The sequence below is a fragment of the Hemibagrus wyckioides genome, linkage group LG18 (genome assembly GCF_019097595.1).
Source record: "Hemibagrus wyckioides isolate EC202008001 linkage group LG18, SWU_Hwy_1.0, whole genome shotgun sequence".
Classification (NCBI taxonomy): domain Eukaryota; kingdom Metazoa; phylum Chordata; class Actinopteri; order Siluriformes; family Bagridae; genus Hemibagrus; species Hemibagrus wyckioides.
Window position 1 is genome coordinate 9581111 of NC_080727.1, and position 21278 is coordinate 9602388.

General features: G+C 40.7%; 2 protein-coding genes across 6 annotated transcripts in view; one reads left to right on the top strand and one right to left on the bottom strand.

The window, feature by feature from the left end:
• The window catches only part of shroom3 (shroom family member 3), a 76403-nt gene extending 63681 nt beyond the window's left edge, over nucleotides 1-12722 (top strand). For all 5 annotated transcript variants that reach the window (XM_058416481.1, XM_058416482.1, XM_058416486.1 and 2 more), the window contains 5 exons: nucleotides 14-703; nucleotides 1921-2292; nucleotides 3527-3632; nucleotides 3803-4084; nucleotides 10143-12722. In XM_058416481.1, coding sequence (XP_058272464.1) covers nucleotides 14-703; nucleotides 1921-2292; nucleotides 3527-3632; nucleotides 3803-4084; nucleotides 10143-10478 — 1786 coding nt within the window. In that variant the 3' untranslated portion in view covers nucleotides 10479-12722. The remainder of the gene's footprint in view (nucleotides 1-13; nucleotides 704-1920; nucleotides 2293-3526; nucleotides 3633-3802; nucleotides 4085-10142) is intronic.
• Nucleotides 12723-15171: 2449 nt separating this feature from the next.
• LOC131369623 (uncharacterized) lies at nucleotides 15172-18433 on the bottom strand. The gene has a single exon (XM_058416487.1). It carries the CDS (start codon nucleotides 18279-18281, stop codon nucleotides 16047-16049), a length of 2235 nt encoding a protein of 744 aa, XP_058272470.1. The 5' UTR covers nucleotides 18282-18433; the 3' UTR covers nucleotides 15172-16046.
• Nucleotides 18434-21278: the final 2845 nt, after the last annotated feature.

Sequence of the window (21278 nt, forward strand, 5' to 3'; positions counted from 1 at the left end):
GTATGTGGAACAGAACAACAGGGAGTGACGCACCTGAGAAAAGGTCATCAAGTGAAGTTTGTCTGGAGCAGAGCTCTCAGCTAAACCCTGGTCTGACTCAGCTGAACCCACCTGTGATAAGGAGGGAGCGACAGCGCCTCTCAGACCGACCCCGATCCCATAGCGCCTCAGGCCTGGCAGCTTCTGTCGGATTGCCCTGTCCATTCTCCTCTTTAGAGTGGCAAAGTACCAAGACACAATGCCAACCCAACCTAGATGCCATCACTTTCCCAGGCACTGTCCCAGAAAATCTATTGTCAGGAATGGACAATCCAAATTCTGTCAATGTCAACAGCTCCAAAGAAGCTCTAAATGATTCAGAGAATGACCAAAAAGTCAGAGAGTCAGTCACATCTTTCTCTTCAGCTAACAGGTCATGCCATTCTGGATTGCCCACTTCTCCCAAAGCTTCCAACTCTCCCATTAAGTCCCTCACCTCTCTCCGGATCTCAGAGTCCAGTATTGGCTTTGCCTCATCTGCAGCTGTATCACAGGAGGAGGATGAAGTGTTTTTATCTCCAACCTCTCCACCACTACAGCCACTCTTAAGCAGAGAAGAAAACTTTTCTGAGGAACCTTCAGTTCCCTGCCCATCAGCCCAGCCTCAGATAAAGGAAGAGTCCCTTGATGTCACAGTGTCTCAAGAATCACAGAAACTGAACAGGTACAAACACACACATACTCACAACTGTCTCAGTGTGCTAGCATTGTTAATTACGAGTTACAAGATTTCCAATCTCACAGAAGAAAATACTTCTAGAGGTTGTTTTTATAGCAATACATTGGACAAGTGATTGAAGATATTGTTTGAGCATATTTCCCTCTTTACCAAGACTACTGATAATTACTGACTTTGTGACCTTGCATGTTATTTAATGCTTGTGTAATGAGGTGTAATATACAAGATAAACATGGTACAATTATTGCCATACAGTTTCCACAGCAAATGGTGCTTTACACTCAGCCATCTCTGCTGGTCTCTCATTGTTTTGTGATATTCAGTTGATTCCAAAGATTCAAAAACTAACATAATGTGTAAACCCTGGTTGATGTGCTGGGAATAGGGATGTAGGTGGCAGGAAATGGAGCTCTTTCTTTGATTCCCATCCATTCTTTTTTATTACTCTTTCCTGATTTTGTTTTGTGGGGGTGATTCAGAGCATTGCACTGTTAAGCACACGCACAAAGCAAAATCATGACGAAAATCAAACTCAAGGTCCCACGGCTCACCTTAATTTCAGCTCAGCTCAGGAGAGAGAAAAAAAACAACTGCCCTGAACCACACAGGGGTGAAAAAGCTCATCCTTTACTCAATCAATCTCACTGTATATTTTATCGATTCTATTAATAATATGATTTTTAAAATTATGCATCAACTGGCCTATTCACATTAGGTAGCCACAACTTTTTTGTTATTTATTGTAGTATCAGCTTTAATTAGTAGATCCTTTTATACTTGAGTCCTTGAAGTCCTTGAAGTAGATTTCATAATCCTACTGGTGTGACTAAATTTCATTGTCAAGTGCCCAATTGTACAGCTCCATCCACATCACAGCAGCATAATTAACCATAACTAATTTCTAGCAATGACAATAACAGCTGAAAGAAACAGAAAAGCTGGTTTAACCTAAAATGCTTGTGCTTGCACAAAAATAGGCCCTCATGCCTTATTTTTCAGGTTAATGTCTGCTTTTAGATTCACCATGGCCGTGTCCAGGACAAAGTGCTTAGTGATAAAGCTAAATGAATCTATTTTTATGAATCTTATTTGTACTAAAGCACCCTTGTCAATGCTTCAATGCATGTCATGAATTGCATTAAATAAATAAATACATAAAATGGAAAAGATGACCTAAAGACCGTGCATGCTTTTCATTACAGCGTCTCTCAGCATCTGTCTGTCACGACCTCCCACCAAGAAAGAGACGATCAGTTGCATAACTCCATCTCATCCCTGTCAGTAACCTCTGAGCCCCCTATCACCAATGTGGCTGCTGTGATCTCCGAACCTGAGCCAGAAGAGCTTTTAGAAAGCCCTGAGTCACCACTGCTGGCCAGGAGAGAGCGCACGGAGGCGGAGGTCCGGGTGGAGACTCTGGCCCGGGAGCTGGTAAGCCAAGACGAGGCTCTCGCTCCTCTTCTGGACATCTGGGCAAGCACCACTATGCTGGACTTGATGGAGGACATCTTCCCTTCCTGCTCATCTGCTCCATGGCTACAAGGGAAGATCAGCAGCAGTCAAGCAAGTGAAAGGTAAGAAAATCATGTCTCTTTTTTCAGGTATTATGGGAAATTCTTATTATTATGGAATGATTGAATGTTTTGATGTGAATGGATTGATGTGTTTGCACAAAGTAACAGACCTCCTTATTTGTCTTCATTGTCCAACCAGCGGTTACTTGATGGATTGTCATAATATTCTCGCACACATTTAGTAATGAGGATAATAGTTTTGTAAGATTATGTTGATAAAAATGTATTGAGAGTGAAACCCCCGGAGCTTTGTTAGCCCTTGTCACTTTAAGATAAATGTGAATAAAGCTTTCGGAACTGTAGACTAGTGAGAAGAAATCGTAAAATATTAACCAGATGGCATAACCAACATTTGATTACAGTGGGTACTTGTGTTTAATTTGAAGGTTTTAAGTTTAATGGCGTTCTACATGGAAAAGCAATACGACACTGACACCTAGTGGTGAGAAGCTGGAACATCTTCAGCTTGATTGCTTACTATACTGTATATAAGTTTCAATAGAAATATTGTTGTTATTGTTTTTAAACATAAATAAATTTGAAACTGAATATTAAATTGAATTGAATGTGAATGTTAGAAAATAGTACTCCAGTATGAAGGTGCATTTTTACGGGATACTACACGTTATTCATTACAGTATATACCGTACATCTAAGCCTTTGCAGTGGATGTTTCCGTGAGCTTTGTGCCATGTGAGGACAGATTAGAGGAATCGAGCTGTGCATGACATGACGCAGTAGCTGTTCTGTCTGGAAATATGCGTCATTAATGCCATTGTGTGTGCAAGAGTGTGACAGTTACTTCTGCCCTGTTTGCTGAGTGGAATCCAGTTCATCTGTGATCAGGGTTTTGTGTTTTGTGTATGTCTGTGTGAGACCGTGTGACTTTTGTGTGTCTCCATTCCACTTGAAGTGGGACAGGATGTTAGAGAACATCAGAAAAACATTTTTTGACTGATTTTTTTTTTATTAAATATATGAGAAATAACAGTAATAACTTAAGCCACATAATATTATCATAATGTGCAAGGATTCATGATGTTCCCAGGCTTCTGCTAAAACAAAATATGTGATGAAACAAAATAAGAATATGTACAACACACACACAGTACGACAACATTAAAGGCTAAGACTAAACACAGAGCAGAATTTACACATCAAGTGAAGACAAAACTGACTGTCCATTAAGTGCTTTTTTTTAATTTTGTGTGTGTGTGTGTGTTACTTCACACAGTGCCCAGACTGCGGTGTTTGTTGCTCCAGAGGCTCGTGTGAAAGCCACTGAGGGACGGATAGAGACTGATCTGGATGAAGAAGAGACCAAATTGAATGAGAAGAAGGTTTGATTCTCACCCATTCATAAGATTTCTGGACAGAAATACATTTAACTTCAGAATAGAAAACTCAGAATAAGTCCTTCTAGCTTCCATTCGTTGTCCTTTCAGAGAAGAATAATATACAGTATGTGCTAGAGATTGTACTTAGTGCAGTGTATCCTGTGCTCCTGAAGGTGGAGCTCCTGCAGGCTCTGACTGTGAGTTTGGAGGCTTTGCGGATGGAGAGAAAGAGACTGGCGGAGGAGCAGCAGTGCTACAGTGCTCTGGGCTGCAGGATAGAGGAGCTGGTGCAGGAGCACTGCAAACCCAACGAGTGCGAGAAGTATCGTATGTTTATTGGTGACTTGGAAAAAATCGTCAACCTGCTGCTTTCCCTGAGCGGACGTCTGGCACGTGTGGAAAACGCCCTTAATGCCCTGCAGAGGGAGACAGAGAAGGAAAGCACTGAGGAAAGGGTGAGAGGTTTAAACACATGCTTGCAAATGCTGCACTGATCTTAGTCCAGGTCCTATAACTATGTGTGGCTGTATACGTGGCTGTTTTCATGGGTATAAAAAATCATTATTAAGTTCCAAATTAAATTGTAGGGTAAACCTACACTATATTGCCAAAAGTTTTGGGACACCCCTTCAAATCATTGAATTCAGGTGTTGTGTTTCGGGGGTTGGGCTTGACCCCTTAGTTCCAGTAAAAGGAACTCTTAATGCTTCAGCATACCAAGACATTTTGGACAATTTCATGCTCCCAACTTTGTGGGAACAGTTTGGGGAACCAATTCAGCCACTTAAGGTTTGGAGAAGTCATTGTATTCTCAGTGCCTGCCCCAAGCCCAGGTAAAAATGTGAGGGTTGTGGGAACAGTTTGGGGATGACCCCTTTCTGTTCCAACATGACTGCACACCAGTCCACAAAGCAAGGTCCATAAAGACAAGGATGAGTGAGTTTGGTGTGGAGGAACTTGACTGACCCGGAAAGAGTCCTGACCTCAACCTGATAGAACACCTTTGGGATGAATTAGAGCGGAGACTGCGAGCCAGACCTTCTCGTCCAACATCAGTGCCTGACCTCACAAATGCACTTCTAGAGGAATGGTCAAAAATTCCCATAAACACACTCCTAAACCTTGTGGAAAGCCTTCCCAGAAGAGTTGAAGCTGTTATGGCTGCAAAGAGACGGACCAACTCCATATTACATTCATGTGCATGTAAAGGCAGGCGTCCCAAACCTTTTGGCAATATGGTGTATAAAGCAACCTATGATTTAAAAAAAAAAACAACAACAACAACCATATGTGTTGTCCTTTGTTTTCCCCCTGCTCGTGGTCACCACAGCAGATCTGTATATTTGATTTTGGCACAGGTTTTACGCCAGATGCTCTTCCTGACACAACCCTCATTTCATCCAGGCTTGGGACCAGCACTGAAAGTTAAGCCCTCAGTGGCTGGGTTGGGTCCCTGCCTGAGAACCCGGTCCAAAGGATCAAGCACTGGATCCTGCTGCTGGATATATATATTTCTATATATATTATCAAAAAGGTTATATAAAAATTAAAACTTATAATTTATAAAATCCAAATTAATAAAGCAATTAAAGAGTGATTTAGTGCTGATCTCTAGACACAGAGCACGTAAACAGGGTTTATAAACAGGAAATGGTCTTGTCTACATACATAGGAAGAACAAATTGTTATCTCATCAGTTTCGACTCTGCGTATTTGCTCTGTCGAGTAATCAAAATTCCAGTTGAATTCAATTGAAGTCTTTTCCTCTTTGAATGAAACAGTTGAATAACTCACAAACAGACTGCACTATAAACACAAATCAGTTGTCTTGTGCACTCTGTGATGCTTTTCTGCTCACCTACAGGGAGTGCTTATTTGATGTTCCATAGACTTCCTGTCAGCTCAAACCGGCCCGGTCATTCTTATCTGACCTCTCTCCCCAGCATGGCACTTCCCTTCATAGAATTGCTATACACAGGATGTTTTTTGTTTCTCGCACCATTCTGTTTTCACTGTAGATGCTGTTGTGTGTGTGAAATTCCCAGGTGTTCAGCAGTTTCTGAAATGTTAAGCGCAGACATCACATGGAAATAACACGCAAAGTTTAATCAGTCTACTTGTATAGTGATGTTAGTAAAACCTGAAGTGAAGAAAGTAAGACTTTGATTTTTGGAATGGTTGCATGAACAGCACAGAGAGAAAACAGCACACATTAAGACAGGAAATACTTAGTAGGTGTGTCCTTCAGGCTGAGCGAAAAATCCTGCTTAAATGTGTGAATAATGACGGATCAGTAATCCGTTAATGCTGCTGAACATCTGATACTATTCAGAAGAATGAAATTCAAGGTGCCATGTATAGCACGCAGACTGTGTGGGAAGGTTTTCTTTTCTCGTGTGTGTGTGTGTGTGATTTGGTTTCAGGATTAGAATTTACAGGCATTAGCGTCCTAATGAAGGTTACAGTATGGATGTGATGGGAGTGGAGTTGTAGGTGCGACTGCTTTATAAAAGCCCCATTTAGACACGCAAACATCCCAGTACGGGTGTGTTAGTGTTCTGTTTCACCCCCATTACTCATTACGTCTTAATAGATATTGCGATGTGTGTTGTGACAGAAGAGAGGGCAGACATTTAAATGAAATGAAATCAGCAAGCTTTAGAGATTAGCACAGAAACTTCTGTAAGATTTCATAAATTATACACCCTTCTTGTTTTCCTTAATATTATTAGGTTATCCAAATCGTCTTGTATTACTATCAATTATCTAAAAATATATATATATATGGGGAAAGAGTAAGACGTTACATGTTTTTAAGCATTTATTTTTAACAAACCCACGGGCTTAGGTTCCACGTTTCCTGAGCCCTAGGATAAAATGAATCCACGCGCAATTAAAAAAACCTTTTGTCTGATTTGCATACCGCCGAAATTTAAGAATAGATCACAGATCACTAGCAATGACCCAAAACATAGCAATAAGCTGATTAAAAAAATGACACCCAATAACATTTCCTGATGCTGACTCAATACTGTTATTAACATACTCTACATCTATTAAACAGCACTGCCTAATGCTTCCTACACATACTGTAAATTCCGCTCATATTAATTCCTATTGATTAAATGAAACTGATTCTCATTGGAACCCTAAACACACCTAGAGGGTTTAGTGTTGCTGCTCCCAAAGTAAGAATGTTCCAATATTTACGAAAATGTCTCTTTATTCAAACCAAATAAAACCACCAGTGGTATGTGTGTAGCTAGACGTTGTTAAGTAACATGAAAAATGTAAGCGCGAGCATTATTTACTGGACATATGCAGTGTCGTGGCCAGCAGGTGGCACTAGACTGACATTTGAACGGTTTAATTGAAATAGACTTGATGTCTTAATATCTTATAATTATCTAACATTACACCAAAATTCAGTTCACCTGGGATACTGCTCAGAACTGGAAAATACACAAGCACTTGATTTTTTTTGCAGTGTGTGTGTGTGTGTGTGTGAATTACCTCAGAAGTGCTTACATTTCTACAAAAAAAATGTACATTCTAATATTTCTGTAAACACCCTTCATTGTCCTAATTTAAATGTGTTGATGAATACCACAGAATTGATCTGAAATCCATTACAGTGTATTTCTAACATTTTTTCCAATAATATAATGATATCTAAATCATCCTAAATAGATGATAGGAAATATTACCAGTTATATTTTATTTGGTTCAGGTCATAAAGTCCTAAGAGCTATACTTTTTCTTTTATTTTTATAAAGGCTTAAGGAGCCGACTCATTCAGTGCTAGATACAGTTGTTTACATCACATCAAGGTTCCTCTGGGAATTTTGGCCATTAGGCGTTGCATAGAAAAGTCTCTACAGTGGGGAGCTGTTAACTGGTCGTCGGCTCGGTGGAAGAAAACAGCTGAGCGGTGAACATTAGAAGCTAAATGTACTTGGTTAGACTAAAAATATTTCCAGAGTCAATAGATATTGTGTAGTACAGTGCTGGGAAAGGCGTTTTTAGTCACTTTGAGCACACTCCTACTCCTGAAGGATTTCCTAATTGTTGTGTTTTGTTTTTTGAAAATCCCACCCTGACCAGTGATGTGCAATATGCAACACTGAATATCAGCTGATAATCTGCTGCAGATGACAAACCAGATTCATTTACCATCACAATTTGGCCCTTGTCAAACTCGCTCAAATCCTTACACTTGTCCATTTTTCCTGCTTCTAACATCAACTTTGAGGACAAAATGTTCACTTGCTGCCTAATATATCCCACCCACTAATAGGTGCCATGATGAGGAGATCATCAGTGTTATTCACTTCACCTCTCACTGCTCATAATGTTATGGCTGATCGCTATATATTTCATAAATTTAACACAAAGCACTTCTTTAATGTCAAGTACGTACTTGACATTAAAGAAGTGCTTTGTAGTCACTATAAACTGTTATCATCATGCTAGTTCACTAGATCAGGGACTAAGAATGGCATCAAGTAAATATTGTGAAAAACAGTCATTTTATAATGAAGCGAACACGAAACCATAAATTAAATACAAGGACAAAGACAACTGCTCATTTGATTAAGATGAAAGAAATGCAGTAGTGTACACAGAGGACCATAAACTGTAAAGAAATGCCAATGGCAGTTGCTGGCAGATTTAGCACCTGCATATTATTATTAAATATTTTTATTGGCGTTGAAGTGAGTTAAAATGACTTCCACTTCTGTCTTTGAGTCTTTACCCCTTTTGTTCATTCTGAGTCACACTTACTTCCACTTCTGTCTTTCGGTCTTTATTTCTATTGTTTATTTCATGCTCCCAGCTGTGTGTGTACTTTTATAAAGTTTTTGCAGTCACGACATGTAAGTCACTACATGAGCGTTGTCAGGAAAATCAGTATTTCCCACGGCTTTTTTGAATCCGAAAATTTTATTTTGGTTTGGCTTAAAAAGTTTGCACACAACATTAGTGGCTGCTAATTGAAGTGTAGGTTAGTATTTAACTACACTAATAACATAAATCAATATCAAGCAAGCCCAAGGTTCCATAATGTGGCAGTTTGTCTGTTTAGAGACAGTGTGACAATACACATTCCCTGGTGGTCCAGTGGCTAGTGTCCCACACTGTCACTGCCGTGGCCTCGGTCTGATTCCCGAGCGGGGAACCAATTCAGCCACTTAAGGTTTGGACAAGTCAGTGTATTCTCAGTTCCTGTCCCAAGCCCGGATAAAAATGTGAGAGTTGTAGGAACAGTTTAGGGATGACCCCTTCCTGTTCCAGCATGACTGCACACCAGTGCACAAAGCAAGGTCCATAAAGACATGGATGAGTGTCTTTGAGTCTATGAGTCCTGACCTCAACCTCAAATCAGAGGTTGCTTGTCGCTCGGGTCTCTTGTTAACTTACGGCAACTGGCTCTAAGCAGGTCTTGCACTATGTCCCAGTTAACCCCTGTTACTCCATCTGTATGCAGCTGCATGACTTCAGCCACCCAAAGTCTCACATCGCTCAATTACTTTTCTCTTTCCACTAGAGTCCTGTAGCTGAACTCATCAAATTTAAAGCCCTAACAATCACCTACAAAGCCAGGGCAGTCACACCTGCATGAAAACACTTATCAAACCCTGCTCAGTAGCGCATTCCTTGCATTCCATGCACCACAAAGAAGACATGCATTAAGACTCTTCTCTGTACTAACACCCAGGTAATAGAAGCAACCTCACCTGGCTATGTGAGTCACTGGCTGTCTTAAGACAAAGACTTAAGATCTACCTCGTTAGTAAAGACTTAAATGAACAACACTAATAATAATCATAATAATAATAATACTTTGGTTTTGTTGCTGTGCTATAATGGATCTCTTTATTGTGCTAGCGTGAGATATGTCTTTGATTGAGACTATAAAGCACTTCTGTAGGTTACTCTGGATAAGTGAGACTGCCACATGCTGCAGATGTAAATGTAAAGGTAAATCTGGTGGTTATTACGTTTGCCTAGGACGCAAAAGGCTTTTGGTTTCAACCGGGATGGAAACATGGTCAATTTTAGGGGCAGTGGTAGCTGGTTAAGGTTATAGATGTGGCCAATCTCCCAATGTTGGGCCCCTGAGCAAGGCCCATAATCCTCAGACACTCACTGGCTCATGGCTCACTCTGCACTCTCCCTTGAGAATGATCCTTAACCAAATGACATTCAGCTCCTACTCACGTTCAGCGCCATTCTTCTTGAATAATATTTGTTGGTTGTTTTTGGTAATTGGTGGCAGAAAGCACTGATGATCCCAAAACTTTCCATTGTTGGTCACTGGGTGAAGCTCAGCTGACTGTGAAGGTCATTCATTCATCAAACTATTCATTAAACCCTGTTATAAATTTGGTTGTATGCTTATTTACTACTCAACCTTTTGATATGCTAGTTTGCTTTGACAGCGATTGCAGTATTATATACAGTATTAAAAAACTGTTTTAATGAAATTTCCATGTCTGTGTGTGTGTCCAGACGTCCTTGCAGCAGAAACAAAGGCAGCTGCGCAGTCAGCAGGAAGACGCACGTGAGCTGAAGGAGAACCTGGACCGCCGTGAGCGCATCGTGCTCCAGTTCCTGGGTGGCTATCTGAGCACTGCGCAGCTGCACGACTATCGGCGCTACATTCGGGCTAAACCGGCCCTGCTCATCCGCCAACGCCACCTGGATGAACTCATCCGGCAGGGAGAGGAGCAAGTGTGCAGACTGACGGAGAACACAAACCACGAGCTCAATCCACAAACAGGCTCCACCCCCTCTTCTTGTAGTGACTCCAACTCGTCAAAACCGACCACTGTGACCTCGCTCTGACTGTCCAATAGCCCTGAATACTGCTGACGAGAAAAAACATGACCATGAAAGTTAGAACGAGAGAGAGAGAGAGAGAGAGAGAGACTGTTATTACTATTCCATCACCCCTCACATGTGGGGAAGTGCCTTAATTTAAGGAATTCAAAACAACATGAAGGACGATGTTATTTGCTTTAGCAAGTGTCAATAGCTCAGTTTAGCAAGCACTACAAGCTATAAAACTCCACTCTGTGCCTGTCTCGTGGATAGAAAAAGGTTTTTTTCCTACTTCTGATGTGATTCAAAATGAGTGGTAATACACACACAAGCACACCATTAATAGATAAATCTACAGCTAAAATGAAAAAAACAAGAACTGTCTTGAAATTTCCTTTTTCACTCATTTCATTTCCTTCGAACGCCTCGAAGCCTTTCAGGTTTGCAATAATAACTTACGAGGATTCTACACAGTAATGTGTCAGAGTACATAGAGGAGAGCTGGCACACTTGTAACACATCCAGATACAAGTAGATCACTTCTTTGATTAAAAAACAAAACTAAACAGCTGGATCTGTACAGTCTTGCGGGACACATTTGTGAAAACCCCCTTTTCTTCGGTTGAAGTGTCTAATGCTATTTTTTCCTCCATTTTATCTGACTGTGAGAAAACACAGGTGTGATCTGAGGTACAGCTGCCTGATTGTGCCGCAACAGCACTGTGTCTCAAACTGTAAGTCATGAAAGGATGGCATCACTTGACAGAAAACACACACACACACGCCTATTTTTAAATCATAGAATTATGCTTAACCCGTAGTTGCTCCCTTTTCGGGTTCGCCACCGCAGATCATCTGCTCAGCATATATGATTTGGCACAGGTTTTTACACCAGATGCCTGATACAACCCTCCTATTTTATCCAGGCTCGGGACACTGCCGAATGAATGGCATAAAACGTTATAATAATGCTTTTACTGTGATTACTATCAAAAAATGGGTGATTTCTCTTCTCGGTATGTGGGTAATGGACATGCAGTGATCTATTGTATCTTCCAAGTCACACTGAAAGCTCTATCACACACAGTAATGAATGTATATAACGGTTCAACATTGCTTTTCCTGATGTGCATACAGGTACAAGTTTACTGCATGTCCTAAGCACTGTTACAACTGACACATTAGCCGTGTCGCCTATACAACATTAACAATCACTTACACCGAAAAATCAACAAGTACAACTGTACTAGCTCTCTCTCCGACTCTGAGCTAAGATTGCGTTAGCTAATATCGCTAAGTGTTTGCTCAGTCTCTGTACCACTGTATTAAACCACTGTGAACAAGCACCATTATATCGCAATTTCTGCAGCACACACTACACAAAAGGCACCAGCAGAGCCCAATGCACATCTGTATAGTACAGCGTTGAGTTTACTGAGCATGCTGAGAGATAATGCTGCAACAGTTACACCACTCTTTCAATCCTACATCAGCAGAGCACTTCATGACCGCTTTCTGACTTCTCCTTATTCTAAATGAATTGTACACACACACACACATTCATGTGTGCCCACACAGTGAAATCTGAGAACTGCTACACAAAAGCTAGCATGGAACTTTGAATTATTTATAAATAGCCTTTATATAAGGATGTGTGTAATTTGTACATATGCTGTGCTAATCTTTCCAGATTTTGAAAGTTTGTAGTTTTTCAAGACAGATTTGCCCAGAGTGCATGTGTGTGTCTGTACATAATGTGAAATGTTTCAGAATGCCTAAATAAATGTTATATGGCATTAAGTTTTTAAGAAAAATGTTCAAAATCAACACTTCTGAAAAAAATTATATTTTTGACAGAATATTTGCTACTTCCCATAAATATCAATTGGAAATGAATATTTAAACTACAGTGGTTGCTTTCTCTTGATAAATGCTGATACTGAAAACATTGTCTCTCTTTAATCCCACGAATGTTTGCAGTGTTTCTTTTGCATTTTTTATTATATTTTCACTCTGGAACCCTGTACAGATACATGTAAAACACACTCTACTGACCACTGTATGAACGTGCACACCGATACAGGTACCACCGACGCTTCACTTTCATTGCCTTATGATAGAAGTAGAACTTCAGTCTGAGCTTGAGCTGAAGCCGACCGCTTCAAGACTTTTGTTTGTTTTGTTTGTTTCTTGTTAATGGATCGTGTGTGGAAACAGTAATGAGAAAAGCACAGATACATTTTACAAATAAATCTGTTGTGTAAAAGATACAGATGTCGTCTGTGATGTCAGCATCATTCAATGGCATTCAATTGTCATCATTTTGTCTCGCTGTCATGTTAAATATTCTGGAAAGGTGGAACAGAGCAACAGCTCAACAAGAACACGAAGCTGTTGTGTCGTCATTTTCTTTAGCCTGTATTTTCACAAGGTCATGGCATCAACCTTTCTGTCTTAGGTAGTAAAAAATGGTTGGTAGATAGCAAATAATAATAATAATAATAATACCAACAGATTGCAGTCTACAGAGCCACTTGGGGACTTTCACACCGTCACAGATCTGCCATTACATCTGTCAGCTTGCACCAGCAAGGAATTAGTGTCTATAATGACCTCAGAAACTACACTGACCTAATAGCTCCTCATAAGCCCTTGGTTGCTTTTGTAGAAAGGACATTGTTATTTATTTACATTTATATTATTTACTGTCCAGTGTCACCCAAATGAGGATGAGGTTCCCTTCTGAGCCTGGTTCCTCTCAAGGTTTCTTCCTCATATCATCTCAGGGAGTTTTTCCTCGCCACAGGCTTGCTCTCATTAAGGATAAAATAGTTACTTAACTTTAAACTTTAGCTTTTTTTTTCTCTCTCTCTCTGTTTCTATACTTCTGTAAAGCTGCTTTGTCAATGTCCATTGTTAAAAGCGCTATACAAATAAATTGAAATTGAATTAATAATAATAATAATAATATCTCTCCAAATAAGCAAGTGGATAAAATGATTAGCATTCTGCTTAGCCCTGCATTATACAGTTCCAACTCTAACCTGATTTCAGATGGAAATCCTTGACGAGTTGAATAGGGTGATGAAACTGTGCTTGTCAGGATAAATGCTTAACATAACCCATTCATTTCTTCCTTTATTTCTGTCTTAAATTTCACACATATTTACTTTGCTTTGATCCTAGTTGACACACTTCAGGCAAACACACCACGACAACAATGCACTCAAACCGGCACAGTATAGTTCGCAGTTCATCTGGGATAAGAAAGAAAAGCACTCCAACTATACTGTGTGACGTATTTAGTCTTACCTTAACCGAAGGCCAGAGAGTGGTGTAAGGGTAATATCTGTACCTAATAATCAACTAAACATATAACTGTAAAAATAAATGTCCTGTGTAACGGCTTTTGTTTTTTCTTTCTGTCTCTCACATGAATCTTATACATATTTACGTAAATATCAGCCTGTCTGTGAGAATGTTTGCCAGCATGGTTCACGCCAAGTGAAGCAAGGGTGTTGTGAAACCTGATTACACCAGCGCCATAGAAACTTGCTCAAAAAACCTGCTCAACGAGCCCAAAGTGTCATAATTAGAGATATGACATTAATAAAAACACGAAGTAAATAAAAAAAGCTGTCATAGTAATATATGGTTGTAATCTCAACCCTGAACAAAAAATTGAATAGATATCTAAAGGAAATTTCGAGTCATTTTGGCTCAGGGTGACGACCTAAAACTTGCTATTAGACTGTACTGATCTTCGCAGGATTAGTATAAAAGGGCATGAGGGAGTTAATCCCGGTTTAACATGCCTAATAAAGTTTAATATAGTGAATAAATAAAGCTGATTAGTTGGATAACTCATCCAGTCAAAATCCAGCTTGTTAAATAGACACTAATCTAATTCCACTGGACAGTTCAGCTTTATGTGATCCGCCTTAACTGTAAAACTCTGCTTCCTGAAAAAAATCACGAGCAAGTACAATCCTCACTGAAGGGTCAAAGTCAAGTTTGTGGGGTTTTTTTTCTATAATGGAGTTGCGTAACATTAAATAATCTATGCGGGGGGAAAAATGCAGTGAAGTGCAGCTCATATAAAAACACAACTGCGTGTTAGAACATGCGTGCCACTACTTCACACGCCCCAGAGCTCATGGAGAGATGTTTTGCATTTAAGAAGCAAACATATCTAGGTCTAAACCTAGGACATTTATTTTGTTTTGTTAAATCTTGAAGTGCAGAGCCGTTCCTTCTCGCCTAAGCACAAAGCATTTTGTTAACATGCTTCAGTAAACTCTGTATAAACCTGGGCAAGCTTTAACAAATATTCCTGTCATTTGCTATGTACCGACATACCAGGATACTACAGAAGGGGAGAGAGGGAGACAGGGTGAGAGATAAAGTGTGAATGGAGTGAGTTTAACTGCAAAGCTTTTAATATGCAATATATCCAAGTGCAGGTTTCCATGGTGTCACTCTCAGCAACAAGCAAACTGGAATGTTCTTTTCGAACAGTAAAATCTTCAACACCTCAATTTTTTATCCAGTGTACTCCAGAATCAATGCAGGGTCCCGGATGGTAAAACATTAAACCCACACTGTGAAAGAGCAGAACATCGATTGGTCTTTAGAAGCCGTGTTTCGAAACTTTTCCAAACAGCTATTCTACTTTATTTGCATTAAATACTATATTTGCATTTAAAAGTCAAACAAACATAGAACATAACTCAAATACTGTTTTACAGCGGCTGTTTTAATCAGACAACAAGGCAAAGGTCTGCACTCGTGAAGAACTCTCAAAGGATGTTGGAGGTACATACTAGGTACTTTATCACATTCCTGGGAGTTTTATGAGGAAAGTGAAAGAGCAGAGGAGAGAAGCTTTGGCAGAAGCTGGGTGTTGGGGGGGTTTTTTAAGTTAGGATTTTTCTCTAGATTAAGAAGCACGGGTCAGGGAGCAAATTCCCATGAAGTTACCTTTTAAACACACAGAAATCAGACCCTTTAGAGAAACAAGAGTAGAAATAAAGGATTAAATATATGATTGATAATAAGGATAATAAGGATGTATGTGACTAGTGAAACTCAAGTTAAATAGTATACACATTGATTCACTTCAGTACTGTTCTATAATGAGGGGAATTTTGCTGTGTAAACTACACTGTTCCAAATAACAGCATGAGAACACTTGCAACTTTAAAGCACCCAAAATGTTTTAATATACATTGTGCAGGATAACAGACAGCCTTCTGGTGAAGTAAGACTTTCAATACTGCATGCTAAAATTACAAGAAGTGAACTGTTAAAACCGTTACATTTAGTATCCCATTTGCTGCTAAAGGAGGAACAAGTAGTAATGTGCAGGTATTTTTATCATGGAAACCAAAACCAAAATATGCAAGCAACAATCCTGCTAGGTAACCTCTTTAGTCTCCAATATAGTCGGTAACAATCTTCAGTCCTGAGAGATGAAAGCATTGCAGGGTCAGATGCAATATCCTGCTATAAAAACCCACTGTGAATTTAATCAGGGCAATGATTGTCTAGTTTTACAGTTTCCGAAGCCAGAAGCCTGACACTATGTTTCTATCAGAGGGACTCTACATTGGCAGAAACTCTTAGTTGGGGCTTGTGTTTGAACAGAGCAGCGATTGATGAGTGTCTCTTCACTGTAGCCGCTGATCTGTTGACGGGTGCCACTGGGGGTCTATCTAAGGACCACTGTACCCCTGCACTGCTCCCAATAATCGCCTGGGGAGCACCAAGCAACTCCAACAGATCTCGTTCATTGTTTTCTCCCAAATACTGCCATGGCCTCTTACCACTGTTGTCCCTAAGGGCCACATTAGCCTTGAACTTGTGCACTAGGAGGCGCAACAGATTTTTGTGGCCGTGAATAGCAGCCAGGTGCAGTGGTGTGTAGCCGCACGTGCTCCTGGCGTCCACATCCAGAGTCATCCCTGCTTTGTGCACACCATACGACAGAGTGTTCAACACCCGGTGGTCTCCATGCTTGGCAATCCAGTGGAGTACAGTATAGCCTGACACAAAGTCCCGTTTGGCCAGCAGATTTGGATCCTCTCTGAAAAGAGAGTAAATTTCAGTCCAGATTCCTGTAGCTGCTTTCACAAACCAATCATGCTCCTGGGGCTCCAAGGGAACCTGGGTGTTTCTGTGGCCACAAGACAATGGGTCTTGACCCAGGCTGCGAACAGAGCTGGCAGGGGAGACACTGTCCAAGGGGCTGTGGCTTTGGCTGGAGGAGACATTAAGAAAAGAGGTAATCCGGTGCAGTCGTCTGAGCCGGGCTTTGTCACCATCCTCCCGAAATGCTTTGTCCAGATCTGCTCCCAGGCTTCGACACATTCTGCTTCGCAGGCGATGAGACAGCCGCCGGACAACGGGTCTGTTGTGGGCGCTCTCATCTGGTGCTGAATTTGGGAGAGATGCTTGGGGTTTCTCATCAAGAAGGTTCCCAGTTGAGTGGTGCAAAGGTGTGACTTGGCGTTCTTGGCGATGTAGCTGTGATAGGAGCCTGACCTCACGGGAATGATGGGTTCCAGACTGAGACTGCTCCCCACCTTCTGCTAATCCAAAATCACGATAATTCAGTGCCTCATCACTAGACCAGTTGTCCTGATACGCTTGAGGCCAGTCAGAGTTAATGGAAGAAGGCTGGAGAAGGGTATTTTGGCTGGAGGACAGGAATTTGGGCTTCAGGAAGCTGTGTGCCACACGTGCATGAGGTGTTTCCAGTGGAAGACTGTTCCTCTGTGGAGTAGGACTGACTGGAGCTGCTGCTGTTGCTCCATAGTCCTCTGGTTGAAGGATGCAAATACTTTTGTCCTGACCATAGCAATCTGGCCTGAGCAGACTTTCATTGCTCTGGCTGAGGCCATCTTGTCTATAAGCATCAAAGGAGTTAGCATTCCTAGGGATTTCGACTAAACACGGACTGGAAGCCGAAATCGGTGACTGTCTCAGTGGGATGGGAAAAGGCCAAGCACTGGACGGATTCTTGTTAAATGACTGGAAAGTGCTAGACAGGGCGTGTTTGTGTGCAGTGTCCTCAGACGGAGGGGTCACACTCACCTCACAGTGTGGATAATCTGGAGGAAGATAAAGGGACTTCTGGCTGCAGCCATCTGCTTCTCGCAATTGTTCAGGTTTGGCACCATGAACACCATTGTGTTTAGGACTTGCCTTCTCCAATATTCCCTTTACCTCCGAAGGCTGGTCAAAGCTCTGGCCGCTCCCACTTGAGCGTTTTGAGTCCACAGTAAATGAAGACAAGCCCAAAGTGCATGTATTTATAGTTTTGTCTTTGCTGGGGACTGAGGAGACCCTTTGTTCCCATGGCTGATGTGAAGAGGTTTGAAAAGCCTTGTCTGAATGAACACCATGATTTCCGTTGTTGTTGTTGTTTACAATCCCTGCAACTGGCAAGATCTGGTCCGTGTTACGAACCTGTAAGAGCTGAGGTTTGTCACCGTGATTAGGTTTAACAGCACACACTTCTACCTTACTGGATCCACCGGCTTCCTGTTCCTTATCAGTTCGACTGCGTGAAGAGTCCGCGCTGGTGGAGACGTCTCCGAGATGCGGTCGGTACTTTTTCCTTAGCACGACATAAGAAACTCCATCCTCCTGCTTGACCGTGGCCACGGCGTTGACGTACCTTTTAAACAGCTCTCGGTTCCTCTGTCGGTCCTCGTGCTCCCGCAAAAACTCTTTAAAGTGCGCGAGTAGATCCCCGTTCCGGACGTTTCCTCCGTTGCGCAAGAGAAAGCGCAGCACCGACTCCTGGGTGAAATCGGTGGCCATGCTTGTTAACCGGAGAAGATTTTTCTCTTTCTTTCGTGAGCTTCGATCAGCTTCAAAGTTCACGACGTTTCAAACCTGTCAGGAGTTTCAGCCGCGCGAGCACGAAACCCCGCCCACGTGCGGTGCGCGTGCACGTGCGGAGCTCCACCTGCACACCTGGTTTACTTTGCACCCAGTGAAGTTATGTGATATTGCAGGAGTGGATTCTAGTTAATGCAAACAATGAGTCAAGCGATTACCATTCAGCATTTGCCAAGTGATACTGTGTGTAAATGTCTGCAGCTTTACATGTTAGTACGGGTTTATTGCTGATTTCTCTAACTTGAATACACTTGGTTAGAGAAATGTTGATTGATCTGTTGATCTCTGATGATATTATTAGGTATACAGTTCATATATGCGCAGTGTGGATTCAGATATCAGGGACAGTTTTTGAATGACCACATTGTCTGGGCATTCTCTTCATTAATAAAACTAAAATAGCCCCAGCACATGAAAAGCTCGAGATGTTGGCTATCTACATGTGAAGGAAAATATTTCATCATCTACTAAAGAAGCAGGACATTCCTTTTTCCAGTAATACCACCATAACACCAATAACAAGGTTTAGAATATTTACCAAATGCAAAATCAATCATTTCTAAAATTAACTAAGCACAGACTATGGAAAAAGCAAAATTAGAAACTAAAAGATAACATTTGCATGAATATATTTATAAAACAGATTTTGAAGCCCGTCTATCAGCTGATTTTGTGAATTTGGATGTTTTAAACACAGCACACTATTAAAAATATAAGCATACAATATATGTTTTCGTCGCTTGGTGGTGCTCACTGATGCTGTGGATGGATCTGTGTGGACCAGGAGACAGCAATGGACAGAGCCACTTGGGGACTTTCACACCATCACAGATCTGCTATTACATCTGTCAGCTTCTGACAGCAAAGAATTAGTGTCTATAATAACCTCAGAAACTACACTGACCTAATTGTTCCTCATGGGCCATTGATTTCTGTTGTAGAAAGGACATTAATCAGTTACAGTTACATTATTTACTGTTTAGTGTCACCCAAATGAGGATGGGTTCCCTTCTGAGCCTGGTTCCTCTCAAGGTTTCTTCCTTATTCCATCCCAGGGAGTTTTTCCTTGCCACCGTCACCACAGGCTTGCTCATTAGGGATAAAATAGTTTAATTATTAAATTTAATGATTTACTCATTTCTAGTTATTTATTTTATTTTATTTTATTTTATTTTATTTTATTTTATTTTATTTTATTTTATTTTTATTTATTCCCCCCCTTTCTGTTTTTCTTCTTTTGTAAAGCTGCTGTGAGACAATGTTCATTGTAAAAGGCGCTATACAAAATGAATTGAATTGAATTTCTTATCATTTAGAGAGTGGATTACATTAATGCTGTTCTATTTCTTTATTCAAATGTACCTAAATTACATCTGCACATGATTTAAACAAAATTTCTTTTGCTTTTGTACATCGTTTGCATATTTGCATCATAAATATAAGGAATATATACTCACTGAACACTTTATTAGCAACTTCTGTACACCTACACATTTATGAAATGATCTGATCAGCCAATCATGTGGCAGCAGTGCAGTGCATAAAGTCATGCAGGTATGGGTCAGTAGCTTCAGGTCATGTTCATATCGACCATTGCAATAGAGACAAAAGTGTGATATCAGTTATTTTGACCGTGGAATGATTGTTGATGAGCAGACAGGCTGGTTTGAGTATTCATATAACTGCTCCTATATCGCCTGGGAATTTAATGCACAACAGTCTCTAGAGTTTACTCTGACAGTTGCAATAAAGAAAAAACATCCATTAAGCAGCAGAGACATCCATTAAGACCACAGACTGTCTGAGTATTGTTGCTGAGCATGTCCATCCCTTAAGGACCACAATTCACCCATCTTCTAATGGCTACTTCCAGCATGATCATGACCAAGTCACAAAGCAAAAGTCATCTCAAACTGGACATGACAATGAGTTTGGCGTTCTTCAGTGGCCTTCACAGTCCCCGGATCTGAATCCAACAGAATACTGTAGGAATTTGCTGCTTGAAAGTGCATTTAGTTAAGTCAGTTTCTTGTATCAAGCATGTCCACTACATCAGCTTAGTAGCGTAAGTTTTGACTTGCTCTTATGAGGAATATATATGCCAATTTATCTGAGGCCCCAGTAAAATTGAATGAGTGTAGCCTATCTGTTCTGCTTTTTGTCAGCTCCCCTCATCTTCCTCTGTACATGGAAAGTGACAGATCCACCAGTAACTAGATATTATGTTAAAGGAGAATGAATCTCAGCAAAGAAGTGTTGCTGACATATAGCACAACTCTTATATACCATGTAATTAGACATGCTTCATTGTGTACCTTACAACAGATTAATTTTAGTTCCTCCACTAACTTCGAAAAGTAAAGTTGTCTTTATTTGTCACATATACATTACTGCACAGTGGTACAGTGATCCTTGGTGGTTGGGGTCAGAGAGCAGGGTCAGCCATGATGCAGCGCCCCTGAAGCAGGGTGGGTAGGTATTCCTAATTGAGGTGATCTTTTTTTATCTAGTGCCTATTACCAATTTCTATAATTACCGAGCTTCCTGGTATAAGCGTACTAGCACTTTTCCACTGAACAGTGTGGCAAAATATCACCCAATAAAAAGCACCAGGGAATTTGCAAATTGATTTTCTTTGACAGAAAGTTAAAAGAGAACAGCTCTATGTTCCATTGTATCTTAAAGGCCATTCAACAGTGTGTGGAATTTACTAGGGTGCAAACAAAATGAGTAGAGGTGTAGCTTAAATTGAAGATATCAAGTTTTAATTGTAACACTAAAGTCTTTTTTTTGAAACAAGTGTACAGTCAATTGTCAAAGATGATGTGCTGGAAGCTGGAAGCATGGGTAAGTATTAGAATCTGAGCAACTTTAGGCCAACTTTTGATGGCTAGAAGACAAAAAGGACAGTCAGTG

Bases quoted from the DNA above. Each gene is read 5' to 3' on its own strand.
- LOC131369623 (XM_058416487.1), bottom strand. From the start codon at position 18,281: ATGGCCACCGATTTCACCCAGGAGTCGGTGCTGCGCTTTCTCTTGCGC.